The sequence below is a fragment of the Arvicanthis niloticus genome, chromosome 3, assembly GCF_011762505.2.
Source record: "Arvicanthis niloticus isolate mArvNil1 chromosome 3, mArvNil1.pat.X, whole genome shotgun sequence".
Classification (NCBI taxonomy): domain Eukaryota; kingdom Metazoa; phylum Chordata; class Mammalia; order Rodentia; family Muridae; genus Arvicanthis; species Arvicanthis niloticus.
Window position 1 is genome coordinate 108,810,312 of NC_047660.1, and position 21,216 is coordinate 108,831,527.

At 43.4% G+C, this 21,216-nt stretch overlaps 1 protein-coding gene across 5 annotated transcripts in view; it reads left to right on the forward strand.

The window, feature by feature from the left end:
* Positions 1-20,970, forward strand: part of Nhej1 (non-homologous end joining factor 1) — an 87,439-nt gene extending 66,469 nt beyond the window's left edge. For all 5 annotated transcript variants that reach the window (XM_076931645.1, XM_034498442.2, XM_076931647.1 and 2 more), the window contains 3 exons: positions 19,386-19,503; positions 20,024-20,142; positions 20,538-20,970. In XM_076931645.1, coding sequence (XP_076787760.1) covers positions 19,386-19,503; positions 20,024-20,142; positions 20,538-20,612 — 312 coding nt within the window. In that variant the 3' untranslated portion in view covers positions 20,613-20,970. The remainder of the gene's footprint in view (positions 1-19,385; positions 19,504-20,023; positions 20,143-20,537) is intronic.
* Positions 20,971-21,216: the final 246 nt, after the last annotated feature.

The following is a 21,216-nucleotide window of genomic DNA, read 5'->3' on the forward strand; positions in this document are numbered from 1 at the left end:
CCCCCTAGGGGCTGGGTGTATTAATTAAACACAACAGAATTCCAGTTGGAGAAACCTTGAGGGTCCTGTTCCCTTTTTCACAGAAGTGGCTGCAGGATCATCTGGTGCTATGTTAAAGCATTGACCATCCTGTGTTACTTTTGAAACAAAGTATTCAGGGCATGGTTTCTCTTCCTCAGCTTTTCCGTCCTCAATAAAATAGAATAGCTTTGGCTTCTTCTGGCCTTCCTGTTCCCTTTTGCCCTTGCTTCCTGAAACTGGAGATATATGATTCAAATATGTGACTTCACTTATGATTATTCATGCCCCTCCATTTGTCTGGCTCCTGTGAGCTCCATGTATCTCCATATAGACAGACGTGACAGATTTCTCTCTGTCTTAGAAGTATTTGTTGTCATTAGTATCTTCTGCAGAAGGTTTATGGAACTCAGCAGCCATGGTTCTGTGTAATGGAGACCATTTACACTCTGAAATAATAACACTTTATAACCCAATCTGGTATTAATACAAACCAAACTTTAATCCTGTATCCAAAACATGAAATGTTTCAATACCAAAACTTGTTTAAGACAGTCTTGTGTAGCCCAGAATGGCTGACTTTGAGCTTACTATGTAGCCCGGGATAGCCTTGAGTTTAATATGTAGCCAAAGATGACCTTGATCATAATATGTAGCTCAGGATGACCTTGAGCTTCGCATCCTTTTCTTTTTGCCTCCTAAATGTTGGAATTATAAACATTCACTACGAAGCTTGGTTCCCATATCAGAAACTTAAATATATGTAATATATCTTTTATTAATTCTTTGAGAATTTCTTACATGCATATAATGAATGTTATTCACTCCCCTGATATACCTCTTATCTCCTCACTTCAGCCCATGTTTATGTCCTGTTTTCCTGCCCTCAATGATCCACCAAATCCAGATGGTGCTGCCCATGTATCCCTGGCTGTGAGGCCATCCACTGGACTATGGTTGACCTACCAGAGGCAATACTCTTAAAGAAAATGGCTCTCCTTCCCCTAAAAGCCATCAGCTGACAATAGTTTTTCAGCTAGCAGTAGGGGCTCATGAGCCCCTTCTCACTCTAAACTGGAATGTTGATCTTGTACATTGAATGTTGGTCTTATACTGGCTTGATCTTGTACAGGTCCTGTGCAGGCTCCCACAGCTGCTGTGAGTTCATGAGCAATCCTGTAATGTCCAGAAGACACTGCTCACTCTGATACTTTCTGACTTCTGGGTCTTAAGGTCATCTTATTACCTCTTCCATGATGGTCCATGAGCCTTAACGGAGGGATGAGAACATTCCACAGAGACTTGATCTCTGCACTTTGATCAGTTGTAGGTTTCTGAGTTAGCAACTGTCCACTGCAAAAAGAAGCTTTTGTAGTGAAGTCTGAGAGCTTCACTAACCCATGGGATAGAGATATGAATTAGAGAACAGTTTAATACTATGTTTACTTAGCAGAATAGTGGTAGCAGGTTCACCCTTGGAGCTTGTGACTTCCCCAGTTATGGGTTCTTGGCCATATTTATAGAATGAAGCATATATTTCCTTCTGTGGGGAAGGCTCTAAATCCAACCAGAAAGTGATTGGTTACCTTTATACCACCATGCCATTATAGCATCCACAGACTTGTCTTGCCACACCAGTTATTCTCTTAGTTCACAGAATTCACAGCCGGTAAGATTGTTGATAGCACCTTCTGGTACTATGAAAGCTAACCAGTGGGATAGAAGTTTCTTGTCAGTACCAGTTTAATTTCTCCATGTCTTATGGCAAAAGTATGTGTCATATCTGAAACTTTTTGAGTGCTGACATAGCACCTGGGAATTTTCACACTGAGCTCACGTGATAGGTCACAGACAAAATGTATGTGTGCAAAAATATTATATAAATTGCTTTCATTAAGTGCATGTGAGGTATATTTAAAACATAAACATTTCATAACTAGGCCTTGATGGCACATGCCTTTAATCCCAGCACTTGGAAAACAGAGAGAGGCAGATCTTTGAGTTTGAGGCCAGCCTGCTCTACAGAGAGAGTTCTAGGATAGGCAAGAGTTACACAGAGAAACCTTGTCCCTAAAACCAAAAAATAAAAATAATTATGTTTACTCTATTGTCAAGGTATCTTATTATGAATATGCAAATATTCTAAAATCTGCAATTCAAAACTCTTTTGCTGTCAAGCATTTGGATAAGGGTTGTTATTCTACTATACAATCTGTATAAACAAATATATGTGTTATAAACACATATGAATAAAATATTTAAAATAGTCTTTCTACAATTAATTTTAAGCAATTAGTCAACTTAATACTTTGATTTAATGATACATATATTAAAGATATATTGTGTATATGTGGTATATGTGCACACACACACACACACACACCAAGTACATGCAAGTGCCTAAGTAGGTAGAAGAGAACATTGGATTTCCTGGAACTGGAGTTGTGGGTGTTTGTGAGCTACCCGATGTGGGTGCTGGGAAGCAACCTGTTCTGCAAGTGTTCTTAACTGCTGAGCCATCTCACCAGCACTTTTTTTTTTTAGTGGAGAATATCTCAGTATGTGTAGCTTTGGCTAACCTTGAACTATCAGATTTCCTGTCTCAGTGTCATAAGTACTGGGATTACAGGTACACACTATCATGCCTGACTTCAAGGGAGGCTTTTGGGGAGCATGGCTGAGTTGGTCACCCTGTTAACTTTGTTGTCATTATATTTGATAAAAAGTTCCCTTTGCTGCTCATATTGTACCATTCATCTAAAAAATGTATGCTGTAGTCATTGAAGGAACCAAGTAATGAAGTACATATGATCAATATGCATTCAAAGTAAGTAATATTTGGTGGTGGTATTAAGTAGCATATTAATATGATATGCAAGAACAAGATGACTCAGTGGACAAAGGTGCTTACTACACAAGCCTGACATCTGAATTCAGGTTCTGGAACACACATAAAAATGGAAGGAGATAACTGAGTCCACAAAAAGTATCTTCTAATTTACACATGTATGCAATAGCATGCATGTTCCAACACATACATAACTAACTAACTCTCTCTCTCTCTCTCTCTCTCTCTCTCTCTCTCTCTCTTTCTCTCTCTCTCTCCCCAGCATCAAACTTTACTTACCATATACATAATCTGTATGTGTGTCTCCCAGGATCACTAGATAATCTAGTAAGGCTATATCACCAGGATCTACTGATCCCAGCTACTATTCTTCCATAGCTATTCCTCTTCAAATTAGATGTTTCTGCAAGATACAACATAACGCCTACTACCTTCCCAAAGATCAGCAGAGATTAATGGTAAGGACACAAATTCTCCTAACCTAGGGCTGAATTTGGCACTGGAATGTAGAAATTTCCAGAGAGTTTCATTTTCCCAACTAGGTAGAGTGCTTGCCTCAAATGCATGACACCCTGCGTTCAATTCCTAGTATGAAAGAAAAATCTCATTTCTCCAGGACAGGCTAATATAGATTACTTGCAAAACATCGCTCCCCATGTGAAGCTTCTTAGTCAGCTTGCCTGCAATTGCATCATCAATTCTAACAGGTCATTGGCAGCAGTAATTTGGACCACAGCTATTAGTTGGCTGGTTCCTGTGGATTTCCTTCCTCTATTCAAGCTAGTGTGCTCTTTGGAGTTCATGGGCATGCCTGTATCCTGCTCTACCTCCTTCAGAACCACCAGATGCCATCCTATTGTGTCTGTTCTGTTGTAGGTAGGGAGCTGGGGGTGGGGCAAGAAAAATCTCTGACAGAGTTGAACAAGCCTGTGGGCTTTCTGCTCTTCTCTCAAAGCAGGCTTTATGATATAAGGACCTGTATCATAGAACTCAACAGATTTTGCTCAACACATAGACATTCATTCATTTCTTTGTACCTAGAACTGCCTGGCTCAGTGAAGGTGCCTGGTCAGTGGTTCTTTTCTCTCTCTCTCTCTCTCTTTCTTTCTTCCTTCTTTCCTTCCTTCCTTCCTTCCTTCCTTCCTTCCTTCCTTCCTTTCTTTCTTTCTTTCTTTCTTTCTTTCTTTCTTTCTTTCTTTCCTCCTGCCTCCCAGTTGCTGGAATTAAAGTTGCACACAGTTTTTTGTAAGGGAAGAGCTTTTGGAAATGTATCTGTGATAGTGCTGCATGCCCTAGGATGTTTTTGAACAATGGCATGAGTATCCATGGATGTAGGAGGAGGCACTGTGTTCCCTCCAGCACTGTGTTCTAGCTTCTTGCTTTATTAAAATTCAAATTAATAGTCAAGAACCCATATCCAAGTAGGCCAGTCAGAATAGGGGTCTCAGCCAGAATTGGGATAACTATCCATCTCAAAACTGTTTTTTTAAATAAGTATGAACCTTATGTCCCATGAGCACAGTGGCCATATCTATGCTCCTATCTGAACTTCAAGCACCTACTTCAGGGCCTGGCACATAGTAGGTACTCAATACACACTAGCTAAGTGAATGGTTTCTAGATACCAGAGCTTCACAGCCTAGGGGAGGGATTGGAAACCTTCAAACAATTGATAATTGAGGCTTGGCAAGGTGGTATATTCTTCTAGAATCTCAGAACTCAGGGGGCTAAGGAGGAGGATTGAGTGAGGCCAGTCTGAATTGTGACTTTGTTTCAAAAACAGAGACAACAAAATCTCAGTAACTAAAAATGTTGTAGGGGTTTTGAGGAGAACGATACTACCAGTGACTTGAGTGGTGGGAGGCCCAGCCACTATAGGCAGGGGGGGGGGGCACAGACAGGAAGAGGTATCCTCCAGATCAGCTGAGGAAGAAGTCTGCATGGCTGTTTATCTAGACTTTCATAGGCAATTTTTGGGAAAAGAAGGGTCCATTCAGCACTGCCCCCTCCCCATAGTGTTCCCTACATATCCAGCTTTGTTCCACCATGCCTGGATCTGCTGCTATTGACTGAATCAAAGGCTGCACTGTGTGGCTGACCTAAGAACAATTGGTTGTTTATGCATTTGACTCCCTAGCCAGACTATGAGCTTCTTGAGGACAGTGAAGCTTGTTTCAACCCAGGACACAGCTTGCAGCTAGCTCTGCAATAATTTTCTTTATTGACTGGATATAGTGACAGTCAGTACTTATTGTGTGCTTCCTAGGTGTCTGATACTGCAATGAGTTCCCCTTAACACAGTTGGAGAAACAATGGCTTAGACAGATGAAGTCATAGACCCATAGACTTAAACGATAGCGGTTTGACTATAGAACCTACTGTTGTGCTAAAACTAAGTATCTTTCCTGGTTGCCTTCAAGTAGTAGAGAGTGTTTGGAACTCTCTAGGAAGCAGAATTAATACATTACTTACATCATCTCATTTGACAATCATTGTGACAGTCCTCATGTGTAGTGGGATATTTTTCCCCTGCAAGTTGGAAAGAGCTAAGGTGGGAGGAGTAGGAGAGGAAGAGGAGAGGGAAGAGGAGGAGCAAGATGAGGAAGAGATTCATAACTCTGAGTTTACTGTTAGGGTGTTTTCTAGATTTTAATTAGAAATAGCTGAGAGGATTTAATGGACAACAGTCTAGACTGCTTTACATAGATAGTTGGTTTTCAAAAACGTCAGAAGTCCTCAGAATAATTAGAGACCTCCTGACAGCTTCCCTGTCTTGGATCCTAAGAAGAAATTGAGCATCTTTGGAGTTACTCCAGTTGTGGTGAGACAGCCACTAGGCAAGAATTGCCTCTTTCATCTACAGACAAATTACTGTTCAGAAAAGGACACACTTGTAGAATAGTCGACTGATTATATCTGCCAAGACAGAGTAATCAGCCCTTAATAATTCTGCATCACTAGGTCTGTCAGATGATCCTGGGCCAGAAGGCTGAAGACCAGATGCTCCAATGTTTTGAAGTAAGGGACTGACCAGGTGTTCAGCAGTCTCTATAAATTGGCTAAATTTTAGAAGCTATGTTTTGTGCTTCCCATATCTTCAGTTAATTCAGTCATTCTGGATTTCTGACGGGGTTGAAGACTTAGTCTTGTAGCCAACCCAGGCTATTTACTTTGAGAGAACAGGTTTGAGAGGATGGTTTTCAGCTGACATTCATTCTAAACCCAGGACAAAAGCCAGGTTCAGAACTAAGTCTTTTAGTTAGGAGAGATGATGGAGGTTCTGTTTACAAACAGTTGACAAAAATGATGGACGGGGTATTAGGTCTATCTTGTACCTTACTCATACAAATTAGTATAATTGTGCTCTAATTGTATTTTGAGAGAAAGTTTTTTTTTTTTTATTTTAACAGGAAGGGTGATATGTATCGGGATTTTTTCCTGTAAGTTGAGAGGAGCTAAGGTGGGAAGAGTAAGGGAGGAAGAGGAGGGGAGAGAGGAGGAGCGAGTCGAGGAAGACAGAGATGGAGGATGGAGAACCACACTTGGACTGAGAGCAGTCCTGGGTAACAACTTATATCTAGGTTAGTTAATTGGTTAACACTTCTAATTATGTGAGCATCTTGTTAATTGAGCATTACCAAACATATAAAGTCTTTGGTTAATCATTAAGCATCAGAGTCTCATTTCTACCGGGTACCATGTGGATGGCAGGATGGTCTGGGCTCAGCCCAGCCTTGTGGAGACAGCGTGGAAGATTGGCAGAGCCATCTCCCACGTGGGCATCTCCTGGGTGGCAGGGCCGGTGTCTCTGGCTGGCCGTTTCTAGTTGCATCGTGCACGTGGCCTCTGGCTGCTGAACATGGCAGCAGAGCTAAGCAGAGCTGCTGCTTAGATAGTTGGCCCAAGAAAACTCCATTTAAATATCTCCTGTAACACTCATGGATAAGGACTCTGTGTGTGTGTGGGTGTGTGTGTGTGTGTGGGTGTGTGTAGATTAGATCTAGGGCCTCACACATGCTAGTCTGAGCAGCATCCCCAGCCTTTATTTTACTAATTTTATTGTATGAAAGTTGAAGCACAAAAAAATTAAGTTGTTTGTCCAAGATAATAAAGCAAGTATGTAGGTAATGGATTAATTCAAAACTAGGTCTGTTTGATTTTAGAATCTGAGGTTTTCCTGTATTCAGTTTCATGCTGACTCCAGTTTCTAATGCACTGGGCACCTGTGCTACTGACTATGTTGAAGCCCTTTAAAGACTGTCTAGATCTCCGTATGTAGCTCCAGGTCTCCTGAAACTTGATCGGTAGCCTGGGTTGGCCTGGATCTCATAGATCTGCCTACCTCTCTTTCCTGAGTGTTGGGTTAAATGTATCTGCTACCACACTCAGCAGGGGGATGTTTTTAACTATGGTTATTTGTGTATATGTGAGGGGGTGCTATAACAAGCATATGGAGGCCAGAGGACAACATGCAGGAATCATTTGACTCCTTCCACTATGTAGGTCCTAGAAATCAAACTTAGGTTGTCTGGCTTGGTGGCATCTTTAAAAAAAAACTTTAATATTATATTATATTATAATTATTGTCTGTATGTAAGTATGTAGGTGGACATGATTTGGGGGGTGGAGAGGCAAGGACACCATGGTGTGATATGGGCTCTGATGACTGAACTCGGGTCACCAAGCTTGCATGTGGTAAGCACCTTTACCCACTGAGCCCTTTCGCCAGCCCAGATATGCCATAATTTTGTTTGTCCATTCATCTGTGATGGCATTTGAGTTCACCCTACTCTTTGACTATCATGAACAATGCTTCAGTGAATATCTGTGAATAGTTTTTGTGGTGCTGAAGTTTGAATACAGAGCTTTACCCTCTAATGAAAACCTACATCCTTATTCACATCCTCCAAAATGTACACACTACCATGTGATCATGTTTTCAGCTTTCAACATTTAAATCATAGAGTAACCAATTGTTACTTCTTTGAGGAATTATCTGTTTTCAGGGTGTTTTTTCTCTTATTAATAAATATTTTGAATCAAAATGTAAGGTGTGGCTGGATATGGTAGCACATGTCTTTGTGAGGCAGAAGCAGGTGTAGCCCCATGAGCTCGAAGCTACCTGGTCTATGTTTAAAGCTCCAGGGCAGTCAAGTCTACATAGTAGGATCCTATCTCAAAACAACAAGAAACCCACTTAAAGTATAGGATGCTTATTTTTTAAAATGCCAATAAGCATCTAAGTTGGAGAATTGTCATAAAATGTACAGCTGTGTAACCAGCACCCAAATCAAAAATTAAAAGTTTGGGGGCTGGAGAGATAGTTTAGCAGTTAACAACACTGGTATCTTCCAGATGACCCAGGTTCAATTTCCAGCAACCACATGGTGGTTCACAATGATCTATAGTTCCAGTCTTAGGAGCTCTGACACCCTCTTCTGTGCTTCAGAGGGGACTGCACACATGTGGTGCAGACATAGTCATACATAGAAAATAAAAATAAATAGCCTCTAAAGTACTCACCTCCCATCTCAGAAAGGTAACCGGTGTCCTGATTTCTCACGTAATTATTAAATTTGCCTGGTTTTTGACAGTTTTCTTTTTTATTGGATATTTTACTTATTTACACTTCAGATGTTATCCCCTTTCCCCATTCCCCCATCCCCAGAAACCCCCTATCCCATTCACCCTCCTCCTGCTTCTATGAGGATGTACCCCTACCCACCCACCCACTCACCCACTCCCACCTCCCGATCTTGAATTCCCCCACACTGGGGCATCCAGCCTTCACGGGACCAAGGACCTCCTCTCCCATTAATGTCTGACAAGGCCATCCTTCACTACATATACAGCTGGAGCCATGGTTCCCTCCCTATGTGCTCCTAGGCTGGTGGTTTGGACCCTGGGAGCTCTGGTTGGTTGGTATTGTCACTCTCCCCATGGGCTTGCAAGCCCCTTCAGCTCCTTCAGTCTTCTCTCTAATTCCTGCATTGGGAACCCCATGATCAGTTCAATGGTTAGCTGTGAGCATCTGCCTCTGTATATGTCAGGCTCTGGCAAAGCCTCTCAGGAGACAGCTATATCAGGCTCCTGTCAGCATGCACTTCCTGGCATCCACATCAGTGTCTGCCTTTAGTGACTGCACATGGGATGGATACCCAGGTGGGGCAGTCTCCAGAAGGCCTCTCCTTCAGTCTCTGCTCCACACATTGTCTCTGTATTTGCTCCCATGAGTATTTTGTTACTCCTTCTAAGAAGGACTGAAGCACCCACACTTGGTCTTCCTTCTTTATGAGCTTCATGTGGTCTGTAAGTTGTATCTTGGGTATTGGGAGCTTCTGGGCTAATATCCACTTATCAGTGAGTGCATACCATGTGTGTTCTTTTGTGATTGGGTTACCTCACTCAGGATGATAGTTTCTAGTTCCATCCATTTGCCTAAGAATTTCATGAATTTGCCTGTTTTAAAATCTTATCCAAATGCTGTAGTCTTGAATGCATTCAGTTTGCCTGACCTCTTCACTCTGCTTATGAAGTTTATTCATTGTATATATGGCAGGATTTCATTTCTGTATGCTATTTTACTGCGAGGCTGGGCCACAATCTGTCTCTTTGTATTTGAATGAGCACAGTGAACTGGAATGGTTGGCTCATAGGTAATATGTGAATATTTAGATTTAGTAGATACTGACAAATCATTTTTCAAAGTGATCACATCATTTTATTCCCATAAAACAGTATTTGAGAGTTTAAAGATTTTTAAAATTTTTACTAGTGATGTGTGTTTGTGTGTGTGTGTGCGCGTGTGTGAGGGGGGGAGTCGTGGGGAGCACACATGTAGAGATCAGAGGACAGCTTTCTGGAGTCAGTTCTCTTTGTCCACTGTGGATTCCCAGGATTGAACTTAGATTGTCAAACTTGCAAGGGAAGGTACTTTTTCTAGCTTAGTCATCTTACTGGTCCTAATATTGTGAGAGTTTAGGTTATTTCACATATTTTCCAGTACTTGATGAACGTGTGTGTGTGTGTGTGTGTGTGTGTGTGTCTGTATGCATATTTGCACATATGTATGTTTGGGAAAGTGGTACATCATTTAGTAGAACAGGATTTCTCAGAGAGAAGACAGTGTGTCACTCTCCAGAGAGCAGGCAGCAGGCAGCAGGCAGCAGGCAGCAGGCAGATGAAGGCAGGAAGCCCTTGAACCTGCTGTAGGCTGTGTTCCCAGCTGTCAGGCATGTAATTTGGGTGAAAGAGAATCTCCTTGGTGGCAGAGGTCTTTCAGAGAACACTCCTGATCCTCCACTTCACCTTTGCACCTGCAGGCCCAGCTGACTACTGTCCTCTCATCTACGTGAAACCTGGAAAGTAGTGAAGTCCGCACAGCACAACACGAATGGCCCAGGGCAGAGCTGCCAGTTTATTGTTAAATGTGAGGCTCTTTCTTTCTGGTTCTGCCACATTGTTTCATTTCCATTTGGGAAGGGATGTGGAGGTGGCAGAATTTGAGAAATGTGATAACCTGATGTTGAGACTGCCTCTGAGGCCAGCCCAGCCACAGCCAGAGGGACAGGAGCTGCTTGTTTGGGGCAAAGAAAGGAGCGGGGAGCAAAGCAAAGGGAAGGGAGTTGTGATTGCACTTACTTTGGGGCTCAGAGGACTCATCCCCCCAGGAAACCACTTTGGTCCCTCGAGTCCCTTTGCTACTCATTAGTTGCTGTGCAGACTAGAAAGCCATGGTTTGTGCTGGGGCTGGGTGGGGCTCCAGGGACAGTTTGGGCTCTGGCCCTCCAAAGGAAAGGGGGTTGGTTATGGAGTGAGCAGAGGGTCACAGCTCAGTCTGTGCCATTTGCTTGTCACCTTGAGAAGTTCCACCTTGTCTAGCAAAACCTCCTTTCAGAGGCAGCTACCACAAAGGGCTCTTATAAGAGCAGCTGCCCCACCCCCATCCCCACTTCCACTCCCTCTGCCATTATTTTTCTTTGGGGCTTTCCTGCAATGACTCTGGGAGGCTATGCTTCTTTCTAAAGGCAATTCAGAATCTAGCGTCTCCCTGTAGCGCAGTCATTTTGTAATTTTTCTGGTGCCCTGGGAGACTGTATAGTAGTTAAACATAGCTTACTTCCTCCAGAAAGCATTTTGCTTCTTCCTCTCTCTCCATCTGGGTCATCATCTGGGGCCTTAAGAAGGGAGATAGAGCTACTTTCTAGTAGCTGCTGGACCTCAGAACAGGAACCAGCTTCCTCTCAGGGGAGAAATGGACTTGACCATGGTAGTACTATAAGGTCTTCTACCTAGTGGGTCAAGAAAAGGTTCCAAAGGTCACCCCTCTGGATCTTCTATGTTTTTATTCTGTTGTGCATTGGGAGAATCAATTCAGGCCTTTGTTTTTTCATATATGAAATAAGAATGATTCTGGTGCCTGGTTGGTAAGGTAAATATGGAGGGTTGTTAGGTTAATTTAAAAAGTTAGTTATTCTTGACAGCTGACCACTGTGCCCTGCCACCACTGACCTCCACGGTGATACTCTCTCACTTGGCGCATCCACACAGTGCTGGGAGAAAAACAACTGAGCAATCTGGATAGTCCTTTTTTTTTTGTTTTTTTTTTTTTTTTGTTTTTTTTTTTTTTTTTTTTTTTTTGTTTTGGTTTTTTGAGACAGGGTTTTTCTGTCTAGCCCTGGCTGTCCTGGAACTCACTTTGTAGACCAGGCTGGCCTCGAACTCAGAAATCCGCCTGCCTCTGCCTCCAAAGTGCTGGGACTAAAGGCATGCGCCATGACAGCCCAGCATCTGGGTAGTCTTGATGGTAGAGAATGTGGTTAGCATCTGTGATCCTCCAGCATCACATTATTGTAAAGTTATTCAGGTGTGGTAACATTTACAAAAAGATCACAAGCAAGTTCAAGACCAGCTACCCAGTGAGATGCTTTTTCAAAAATCAGAGCAAATCAACCAAATTCTTAGTCTTGGGAGCATTGTTCCAGCCTTCTGCCTGGATTTTTCCTGTGCAGTCTTCCTTCTCACCTCCCTTCTTTTCAATCTGAATACACACATGACCTGAACTGTTGTTTCTCTGGAACTGTGTGAGCTTTTCCCTGTGTTAATCTCTGTTGTAGTTCCAGGGTGGGGTGAGAACCAGATGTTAAAAGTACACCGGTTTCATGTAAGGCCTCAGAAAGTGATGGGGCAGTTGACTAGACAAGCACATGGATTTTTGCACATCACTGCAAGCATGCCTCTGTTTTTCCACCTCACTGTAAAAGGGAGAGGCACAAAGTAGACTATAAGTTAAATAATTTTCAAGATCCCTAGGCCATAATTAGTTTTAAGGTCTCTAAACATAAGACTGTACCCAGATTGCTCAGTTGTTTTTCTCTCTAGCTCAGCACAGTGTGAATGCACCAAGTGAGAGAGGATCACCGTGGAGGTCACTCATGGCAGGGCACAGTGGTCAGAGGCGGCCTTGTGACAGGCACAGACCCAAACAAATCGAAGTCAGACCAAACACTGAGCAGTGTCAGCTGTGTTGTTAATCTCCCACGTGAACCTTAAAGGACAGTATGCCCTTAGGATGCTGTGTGTTCTTTTCCCAAGTCACCAAGGTTTCTCAGCATCGAGCACATAAAGGACTCGGGTTTTGGTTTTTTTTGGTTTTTTTTTTTCCCTCTTCATGACTGGTTACTATTTGCATAAAACAATGGGTTTCATCATGGTCTTTTCATAACTCATATGGGGTATTTGATCATATTCAGCTGGTATGGAACTGTTCAGACAGTGAGGGACAAAACAGGAGAGCCTCTCATGGTTAGGTCTTGCCTAAAACCCAGAAATTGTCTATCCATGTGAACTGCTGTGAGGAAGCAGGATGGGACAGTTGGCAGTTGTCATCTGAAGCCTGGGCCTCAGCACTGTGCTACTGTTCTCTCGGTCTTCTTTGTTTCCCTCTCATGCGCCAAGCAATTGAGAGATTAATCCCACCCCAAACCATTTGTCCATCAGCCCTCTTGGTGACGGATTGGAGTGCATGTTTTTCTGCTTTCCAAATGCCCTTATGAAGTGATGTAGCAGAGCCTTTCCTACCCCTGTTAGGGAGGAAGCAAGAAATACCAGTCATCCTGAAAAAGCATTTCCATTTGAAACACTGCTAGGTAGCTTGGGTTCTGTTAATACTTTAAAAATTATTTAAATTGTTTGTGCCTCTGTGTGTGTGCACATGCACGTGCATGTTCACATGCATACTCCTACATGTATACTATGGCATGCCAGGGGAGGTCATGCTTTGTGTGTTTCACAGAAAGAGTTATAACTGAACTTCTTTTGTTTCTGTTCCCTGCCTGCAAAGGTCAAATGGAATGAGGGTAAAGCCTTGGCCTCTTGAGCAGGTTCTGAGAAATGGGAGAATAAAGGCGATTTGTGAGAATCAATAGGAGTTGTTGGTATGGGGAATTGAGGAACCATAACTCATACTGGGCAGGTGTCCTTCACAAACACTAAGGGCCAGAAAGGTTGCTCAGCACTTAAGACCACTTGGTTTCCAGGTCAGGTAGACTCACTGTAATTCCAGCTCTGAAGACTCCAAATCCAAAATCCTCTTCTGGACTCCACAGTTACAGTCATTCCACCATATAAACTTTCCTTCATGTATCACATAATTTAAAAACATCTTCTAAAAAAACCAATATTAATTAATCATCTCCCAAGGCCATGCACTAGTGTTCCCAAAGTAGTTGATGATCACTTGTTTTTCTGGTGTAGTAACAGGGGCTTTCAGACCTGCTAACACAGCAGGGAAGTGGTGTGGTGGTAGGGGATGGTGACCCTGGGCTCTCTCCCTCACCTGTGTCTTGATGAATCACTGAATTGTTTGGAAAACCTGTGCTTTGGGATGCCAGTCGAAATAAGTTAACGGGAGTACACCCCGGCTTCTCTGTATGTGCTGTCCTTTACACATGCCTTGAGTTAGCTTGGCACAGGAATAGGGCTAATAATAATAATAATAATAATAATAATAATAATAATAATCAATAATAATATTATTGATTAAAATATTATTAAAAATCAATAATCTAATAATAATCAAAATGAGTAGTAGACATAAACCAGACTGTTCCTGAAAACAACTCAACCACATGGATTACTCTCACTTTCATTTAGAGTTTTTTGAAATGTACTTTGTGATACCTTCTTTGACCTCTGTTTAGAACTATATCACAGGGCTGGAGAAATGGCTGCACAGTTACTAGAGATTGCTGCTCTTCCAGAGAACTGAGTTCAGTTACCAGCACCACTTCAGGTGGCTGCAACTATCTGTAACTCACCTCTAGGGGATCTGAAACCCATGCACAGATAGGTAGGTAGGTAGGTAGGTAGGTAGATAGATAGATAGATAGATAGATAGATAGATAGATAGATGGATGGATGAAACAGTACATAACATTCTTATCCCATTCTACAATACTTTGACTAAGTAAATTTTATTTTATGGACTCTTCTTTTTCCCATGACTTTCTCTCTCTCTCTCTCTCTCTCTCTCTCTCTCTCTCTCTCTCTCTGTGTGTGTGTGTGTGTGTGAGAGAGAGAGAGAGAGAGAGAGAGAGAGAGAGAGAGAGAATTTAGCATGCCACACTTGTGCCATGGCATCCATATGGAAGTCTGAGGACAACGAGGGAGTTCTTTCCTTCTACCATGTAGGTCCTGGCTATTGAACTCAGAACATGAGGCTTGGAGACCTTTATCAGTGGGAACTGAGCCAGCTTGCTAGCCCCTAAGAGTATGAAATTTGTCTTCTCCCTAGAGTGGAAGCCTCCAGAGGGCAGCATCTGCTCAGTCCTGAGCTCCTTGGTGTTTCTTAGCTGTGAGTAGGCTGCCAGAGATGGCTGAAAAGACCAGCTCATTAGATACATCCTAAATCATGTATGTCATTCCCATTTACTTATTTGGCAGTTAGGGCCTTAGAGGAGTTTTCTAATGCTGTTTCTTATCTCTAAGAGAAGCTAATTGAGAGAGTCACCAGGAGTCCCAGGATGGAGGTGTGGGCACTCTAGGGAGACAGCAGAGTTTGCCGCCTTGAAAGCGTGGGGTGAGAACTTCTTACCTTAAAGGCAATCTCATGTTGGAGGTTCAGCCTTGATGGATGAGTGTTAAGTACCTGGGCCTTGGAATGGTGCTAACTCTGGGACAAATGCCAGAAGCAACCGAAAGGAGGATGCTGGAGGGTTCTGGTTAGCTTGCTGTCCCTGGTCTTTCTATCTGTTAAGTCTGTCCTCAGAAGTACATATCCATAGGGGAGCTGTGTATTACTGGTGTGGGCTTTTCTCAGGATTCTAAAGCTTCCTTTTCTGGATCATCTCAGAAGAAAGAATGAGGGAGCAGACCACATGTCCCTGGTTAAAAGTTCCCATTGAGTTCTTGCCAACAAATCCTCTGGGATTCCTCTAATTTCTGCATCATAGGTATGTGTTTTGGATTTGATCAAGTGGAGATGACAGCAAAAGAAGGTGGTAAGTTTGGGCCCTAGGGACAAAGATGGGCTGAAGAAAAAAAAAAAAAAAAAAAAAAAAAGAAAAAACATCCTAGGATGTTCTGTCATTCTGGTTTCCTCAAAGTTTCTTACATGGTGTAAGCAGGAACCAGAGCCCTAGTGAATTGTCTTAGGAGGGTAAACATTTGTTGGCTATGGAAGAATTATACAGTGACTGATGGAGGGTTATATAGTGGCTGATGCAAAGGTCATACAGTTGCTGATGGGGGTTCTACGGAGACTGATGAAGGGTCATACAGTGGCTAATGAGAGGGTTATACAGAAGCTGACAGGTTATACAGTGGCTGATGGGGGTTATACATTGTGATGGGGGTTATGAAGTGTTGAGGGGAGTTATACAGTAGCTGTTGAAAGGCTTATACAGTGGCTGATTGAGAGGCTTATACAGTGTTGAGGGGAGTTACACAGTGGCTGATGAGAGCTCTACAGTGGTGATGGGCGGCCAAGCAGTGCTTGTGATGGTTTCCGTCAATGATGAGGAAGGACTAGGAGTGAAGTGAATGTAACAGAGAGTTCTGAGTCCACATTGTTTCAGTGTTATTTGGGGACCAAGGAAGCTTTGGCAAACACTATCAAGTAGAGAAAGTCAGTTATGAAAAACAAGGAAATCTCCAGGATGTAACCCTAATTCAAAAAGAATTAGGGTTACAATCCAGTGGGTGTGCATTTAACTTTCTCGTTGCACTCTGCATGACCCAGCCCACTTGTTCACACTTTTGTGCCACATATATTCTCATGGTGCTCAGAGTCTAACTGTGCAAGGCTAACCTTGGTGTCACCACTTCTGAGGCTTTTTCAAAGAGCTCAGTTAGAGTTCACCCTGTCTTCCCTGGGTTCCGATCACCATTGGCTTACAATTCTGTTACAGCAGATCACTTGACACAGAAAACAAAACCGTAAGTGTGGCCTGTCATACACATGCAAATGTGAGTTCTCAGAGGTTAGCTTTCACTGATGGCTGGTCAATATTTCACTCAGATCTGTTCTGAGGAGGGCAGGACTGAGGTGTCCACCCCCTGCACCTCCTCCTATAATGCCTGCTATCTATAATCCCAGCCCCCCAGGGGGCGAGGCTTGAATTGTCTCTGGGCTAATCAGATGGATGGTCATGCTGTAGGCTCACCTGACTCTTCTTGCCCTGCTGTTCTGGTCAGTGACCCGCTCTATGCTGGTACATGGTGCTCCTGGCTAGGCATACTTACAGCAGGAGACACTGTTTACTTTGCTTAGTTCCGACTCCAGCATTCTTGCTTTGATCTCTGTGGCCTGCCTCACCTCGCCCCTGCCATTGTCCTGCCCTGGGAGCTAATGCTGCTCCTTTCCTAGCTCAGGTGGCCATATACCTCTCTTTCCTGGCTATTCTAGGAGGATGTGCAGGGAGTCAGTGATCCTGGAGAGCCCTTAAGGGCTCCAGTCTGTACCAGTTGCTGCCTTTCCCCTGCCCCCACATTCAGTTGCTTCCTTTTTATCTGTTCTGTTTTCTTGTCACCTTAGTGATAACATAAACTATGATGTAAGAGACTGTAGACTGTGAACCTGGTAAAGTCTGTATTTTCATGTTGACTAGTTCTGCTGTACAGTGAAGCAAATGAGTAGTGGTTTTATGTTTATTTCCTAAAGGCAGACTGCTTAGAATTTAACTGTTTTTCTGCTTACTAGTTGAGACTGACTACCTCAGCCAAATGTGTCCTGCTAGTGCCTTCCATGCCCTTTCAGTCACAAACTGTTGAGTCCCCAATGGGCAAGAAGCTAATCTAGGTGACAGGAAAGTGGTAATGAAGAAGAGGGGGGAAATGGGTTAATATTTAAAGTACTTAGAGCAGTGCACAAGGTAGGCATTTAGTAAATGATATTGCTAGTAATTTTCTGAGGCTAGACCTGTGAGTGGGATAGCCATTGGCAACTATGGGGCCAGTCTCTCTGAGAAGGGGAGAATAGAGGAAAGACCAAGATTAGGTTTCTAGATTTGGATTCAGATTTGGAGTAGCCATGGCTTGAGTCCCTTTTTACTTCTAATACTTTGTTTCAGAGTTAAGAACATGTGATGGTAAAAATCAAGCCTAGAGAATGAGTCTTTAATTCCATGTGAAGGGTAGGAGTCAGTGGCCCTGGTCTGTCTAGACCCTGCCCAGCCTATTTATGCAGGCTGTGCTGTGTCTACCAAGTCATGTGTGGATGACTAGAGAGGGTATGCATTTCTTGAAGAAAGATCCCAGACACTGAAGGAGAGAATCTTTTGGTCTCTGCTGCCAGGGCTTGCTGCCCATCTAGTAGAGGGCTATCTTTTGGAAGGAGTGGCCTATGGAGTAGAGAGTTGAACCTGGTAAAGAGCGGTAGGGTAGAGGCGCCATGGCCTGCTGCTTACCTTTAGTTTCAGTTCCCTCCTCAGGGAGTGTAGTTGAAGATGGCTGATATGATAACTCATGGGGATTACTGCTGGAGGCAAAGTTTAGACTCTAGGCTCCCTGATTCATTGTCTGTAGTTTCCAGTGAAAGTCCAAGCCTTATTAAAACCTGGGTTATATTGCAATAAAATGAAAGAAAGTTCAAGCCTGAGGCAGTCTTTATGAGGTGAGGTTGGAGGAGGATGAATGTTTATTATCCCCTGTTGGGTCAACAGATTTTTCAACCTCTGCCCTACTCGAGGAAGACTAACTGTAATCCTAGTGGTCCAGCACCCAATCCACTACTTCTCACGAGTTCTTTTCTTTCCCCACAGTGGGTTTCAGAAACTAATGTCAGGCTGAAGATATAGCCTAGTGGTAGAGCATCCACCTAACATGTATGAAGTATTGCACTGTAAAGAAAAGAGTCCTAACAGCATAGGAGAGGTGCCCTTGACATGAGATATGTATGGACTAAGGATTTTAGGGTTGGTTTTCATGTAAGCTTCTGGCTTGACTGCTCACATGGACCTGCTGATTTGGCTGAGAACTATCATTGATGACATGCTTAGGGACCAACCGGTGAAGTGCTTTCTGGATGCTTTCCAGGACCCTGAAGTACAGGTGGTTTGGGACTCCATAGCAAGAGTCTGCTTATGGAGCCTGTAAGATGGTTCAGTAGATAAAGGTGCTGGCTGCAAAGTCTTATGACCTGAGTTCCATACCCAGAACCCATGTGATTGCAGAAGAGAACCACCTCCCAGTTTGACTGCTGACTGCTACAAATGTGTTTGCATATATGCATGCATGTGTAAATAAATAAATGCAAAAATAGCATCTGTGTGCTGTATGTGTCTTTATGTTATTGTTCTGTAAAAGAGAAACTTTTCTCAACCCCTTGGGAGAAGTATCACCCAGTGATGCGCATGTGGAGCACAGTAGAGCACAGCTGGGTTACAGTCCAGTGTGGAAGCTGGCAGACGGCTCTCCGAGCTCTTTTGACTCTGACTAGCATCATGTCATCAGAACTTTTTTCTTTTTTCTTACTCTGTTGTTCCTATTTGTCCCTTCCCCATCCTAGATTTCATTCTTTTTCTCATTCTTCTGTGGAAGTCCAGGAGTAAACTTAGTTAAGATGGCAAAGCATACAGCCCAGGGACACTTAGGGCAGAAGCATAAAGGCTCTGGTGAGTATTCCCAGTCACAGATAATCTCTTCTGTCTGGTGATGCTCCTGGGCTCTGAATGATAGGTGCTAGGCAAGCATACAATGAGCTGTACTGCCAACCCCGAAAGAGAGTGTCCTAAAACAGGCCCAGAAGAGGTCATCTCTTAGGAAGAAAGGAGCAAGAGACATGTGGAGTACTTACAGGAAGTGGAAACAGAGAGAGGCATCTGAGTGGCCTTTCAGAGGAAAGCACTCAGGAAGCCTCTGGGCTGGCAGTGGCAGCAGACTTTCAAATGGCAGCCCTGTGTTGTATCATACTTCTTCATACAGATTTGTTTGGGGTTGATGGCAGTTCTGTCAGTGGGATATCAGCTCTCTTTTCTCTACATCTCCAGGCAGACCAATGACAGTATCACCTTTCCTCTAGAAATTGCCAGAGGCATGTGCTGTTGGTGATGGAAAGCCGTTTGCCATGAATCTGCAGAGTCTGTATGTGGCAGTTACAAAACAGCAGATCCAAGCAAGGCAGGAGCAGAAAGGCTCTGGTGAGTATTCCCAGTCACAGCTATGTCTGCTTGGGGTGGTCCGCTTAGAGCTTAAGTTCGTGCTATCTGATTAGCAGTTCTAACCATATACTCTATTTACATTTCAATTAATAAAAACTAAATAAATTTAAAAATTAATTTCCTGTGTACTTTAGCCACATATCAAGTGCTCAATATGGCCAGTACAGATACAGGACACTTACCTCACCACAGAATATTCTCACTGGCCCAGGTGCTCATGAATTAGCAAGAGAGCTAGTGGAAAAATTAAGATTAAGTCACCTGACAGAGAATCAGGAGATGTTTGGAGATTTGACCACCTCGTGTGAGTCAAGGAAACTCATTCTACGTGCTGGAAGGAGACTTGGAAATTTTCATAGGAACAGGGTTTACTCAACGTCAGCTAAAAAGTGGCTCCTTCAATCTGTTAATATATTAATAGCAAACTCTGCCCTTCGTCCGCCGAATGCTTGGTAGATGCTTCTATTCTGAGACCTTCTGTTGATCTTTCTAATTTCAGGAGAAACTCAGACATCAAGCAGCACCTCCCCTCAAGGAACTGATAACCAGCTTCTGAACCAGCCAGAACAGCCCATCTCTCCCACTCCAACCTTCTCAGAGCCTGAATATGAGCCTGAGGTGAGTCATACATGAGCACCTTCCTGGGCAGCTATCTGAGCACTGGACATAACTTGGCACCCGTAACCTCACAGCCATGGTCCCTGCAGTTGCTCCTGGTTGACACTGCCGTGACAGTATGAGAGAAATTGTGAGCTGATTCTAAATTGCAGAGCTTCTTGCTTGCCCATATCCTCCCTTGCTATCTCCTGCCACTCAGGCTGAATAATGAACCTCAACTCCCTTTTCACCTTACTCTACTAGTGACAGCCTATGAGGGACATGCTCACTTAGGCTTTTACAGCACTGCCTAGAATAAACCTCAAAACATGTCAGACACTTTAAGAAGGCTTCAACCAATCAGGAGCCAAGAGGTCTGTTTCAAAACAGAGTAATTGAGTTTCCTTTCCCTCTAGGCTGCTTCAGGTCCTATTCATAGGGCTCAGCTGGTAAAGTCCAAGAGGAAGAAGCCCAGGGGACTCTTCAGTTAGTTTGCCATGTCTCAGCCACCAAGAAGAGAGCAAAACTGCTTCCTACCATCACCCAGAAAGAAGCTTTCATGGCAGAGCATCCCTCAGAGGCCTGAGTTTGTGTTGAATGGGGACTTCACCAATGGAAGCCTGACTCCAACTCACTGGCATTCCGGATATGAGTGAAGCCAGCTCATATGGTAGTGTTCTTTCTCTAGAACTAGCACCCTATGGCAAACTTAGATACATGAAGCAAGATTACAAAGAAGCGCATACCCAGGACACCTGGCTGCCTTTCTCTGGGGTCTCTCTCCAGTCTGACATGCCCCTTAGAAAATCGCTCCTCCCTCAACACAGAATAAACGATGCTTACACTCCTCGACTGTTGAGATTGCCTGTCTGTGGTCTCTGGACCCCAGAAGTCCCCTAGAACAGAACTGGGTCTCCCCTAGTCCTTCTGGGTCACATCTGAGCTTTCGGCTTCATCCTACAGACCCTTCATCAGCTTCTCTTAGGAGGCTGAGGTCAGTCAAGGTTAGAAACCTTGATCTTAAAAAAACTCTCTCCATGGAGGCACAAGACAGATTACGTTTCTGTCAAGCTTGAGTGTGCTTCTTCTGACTCC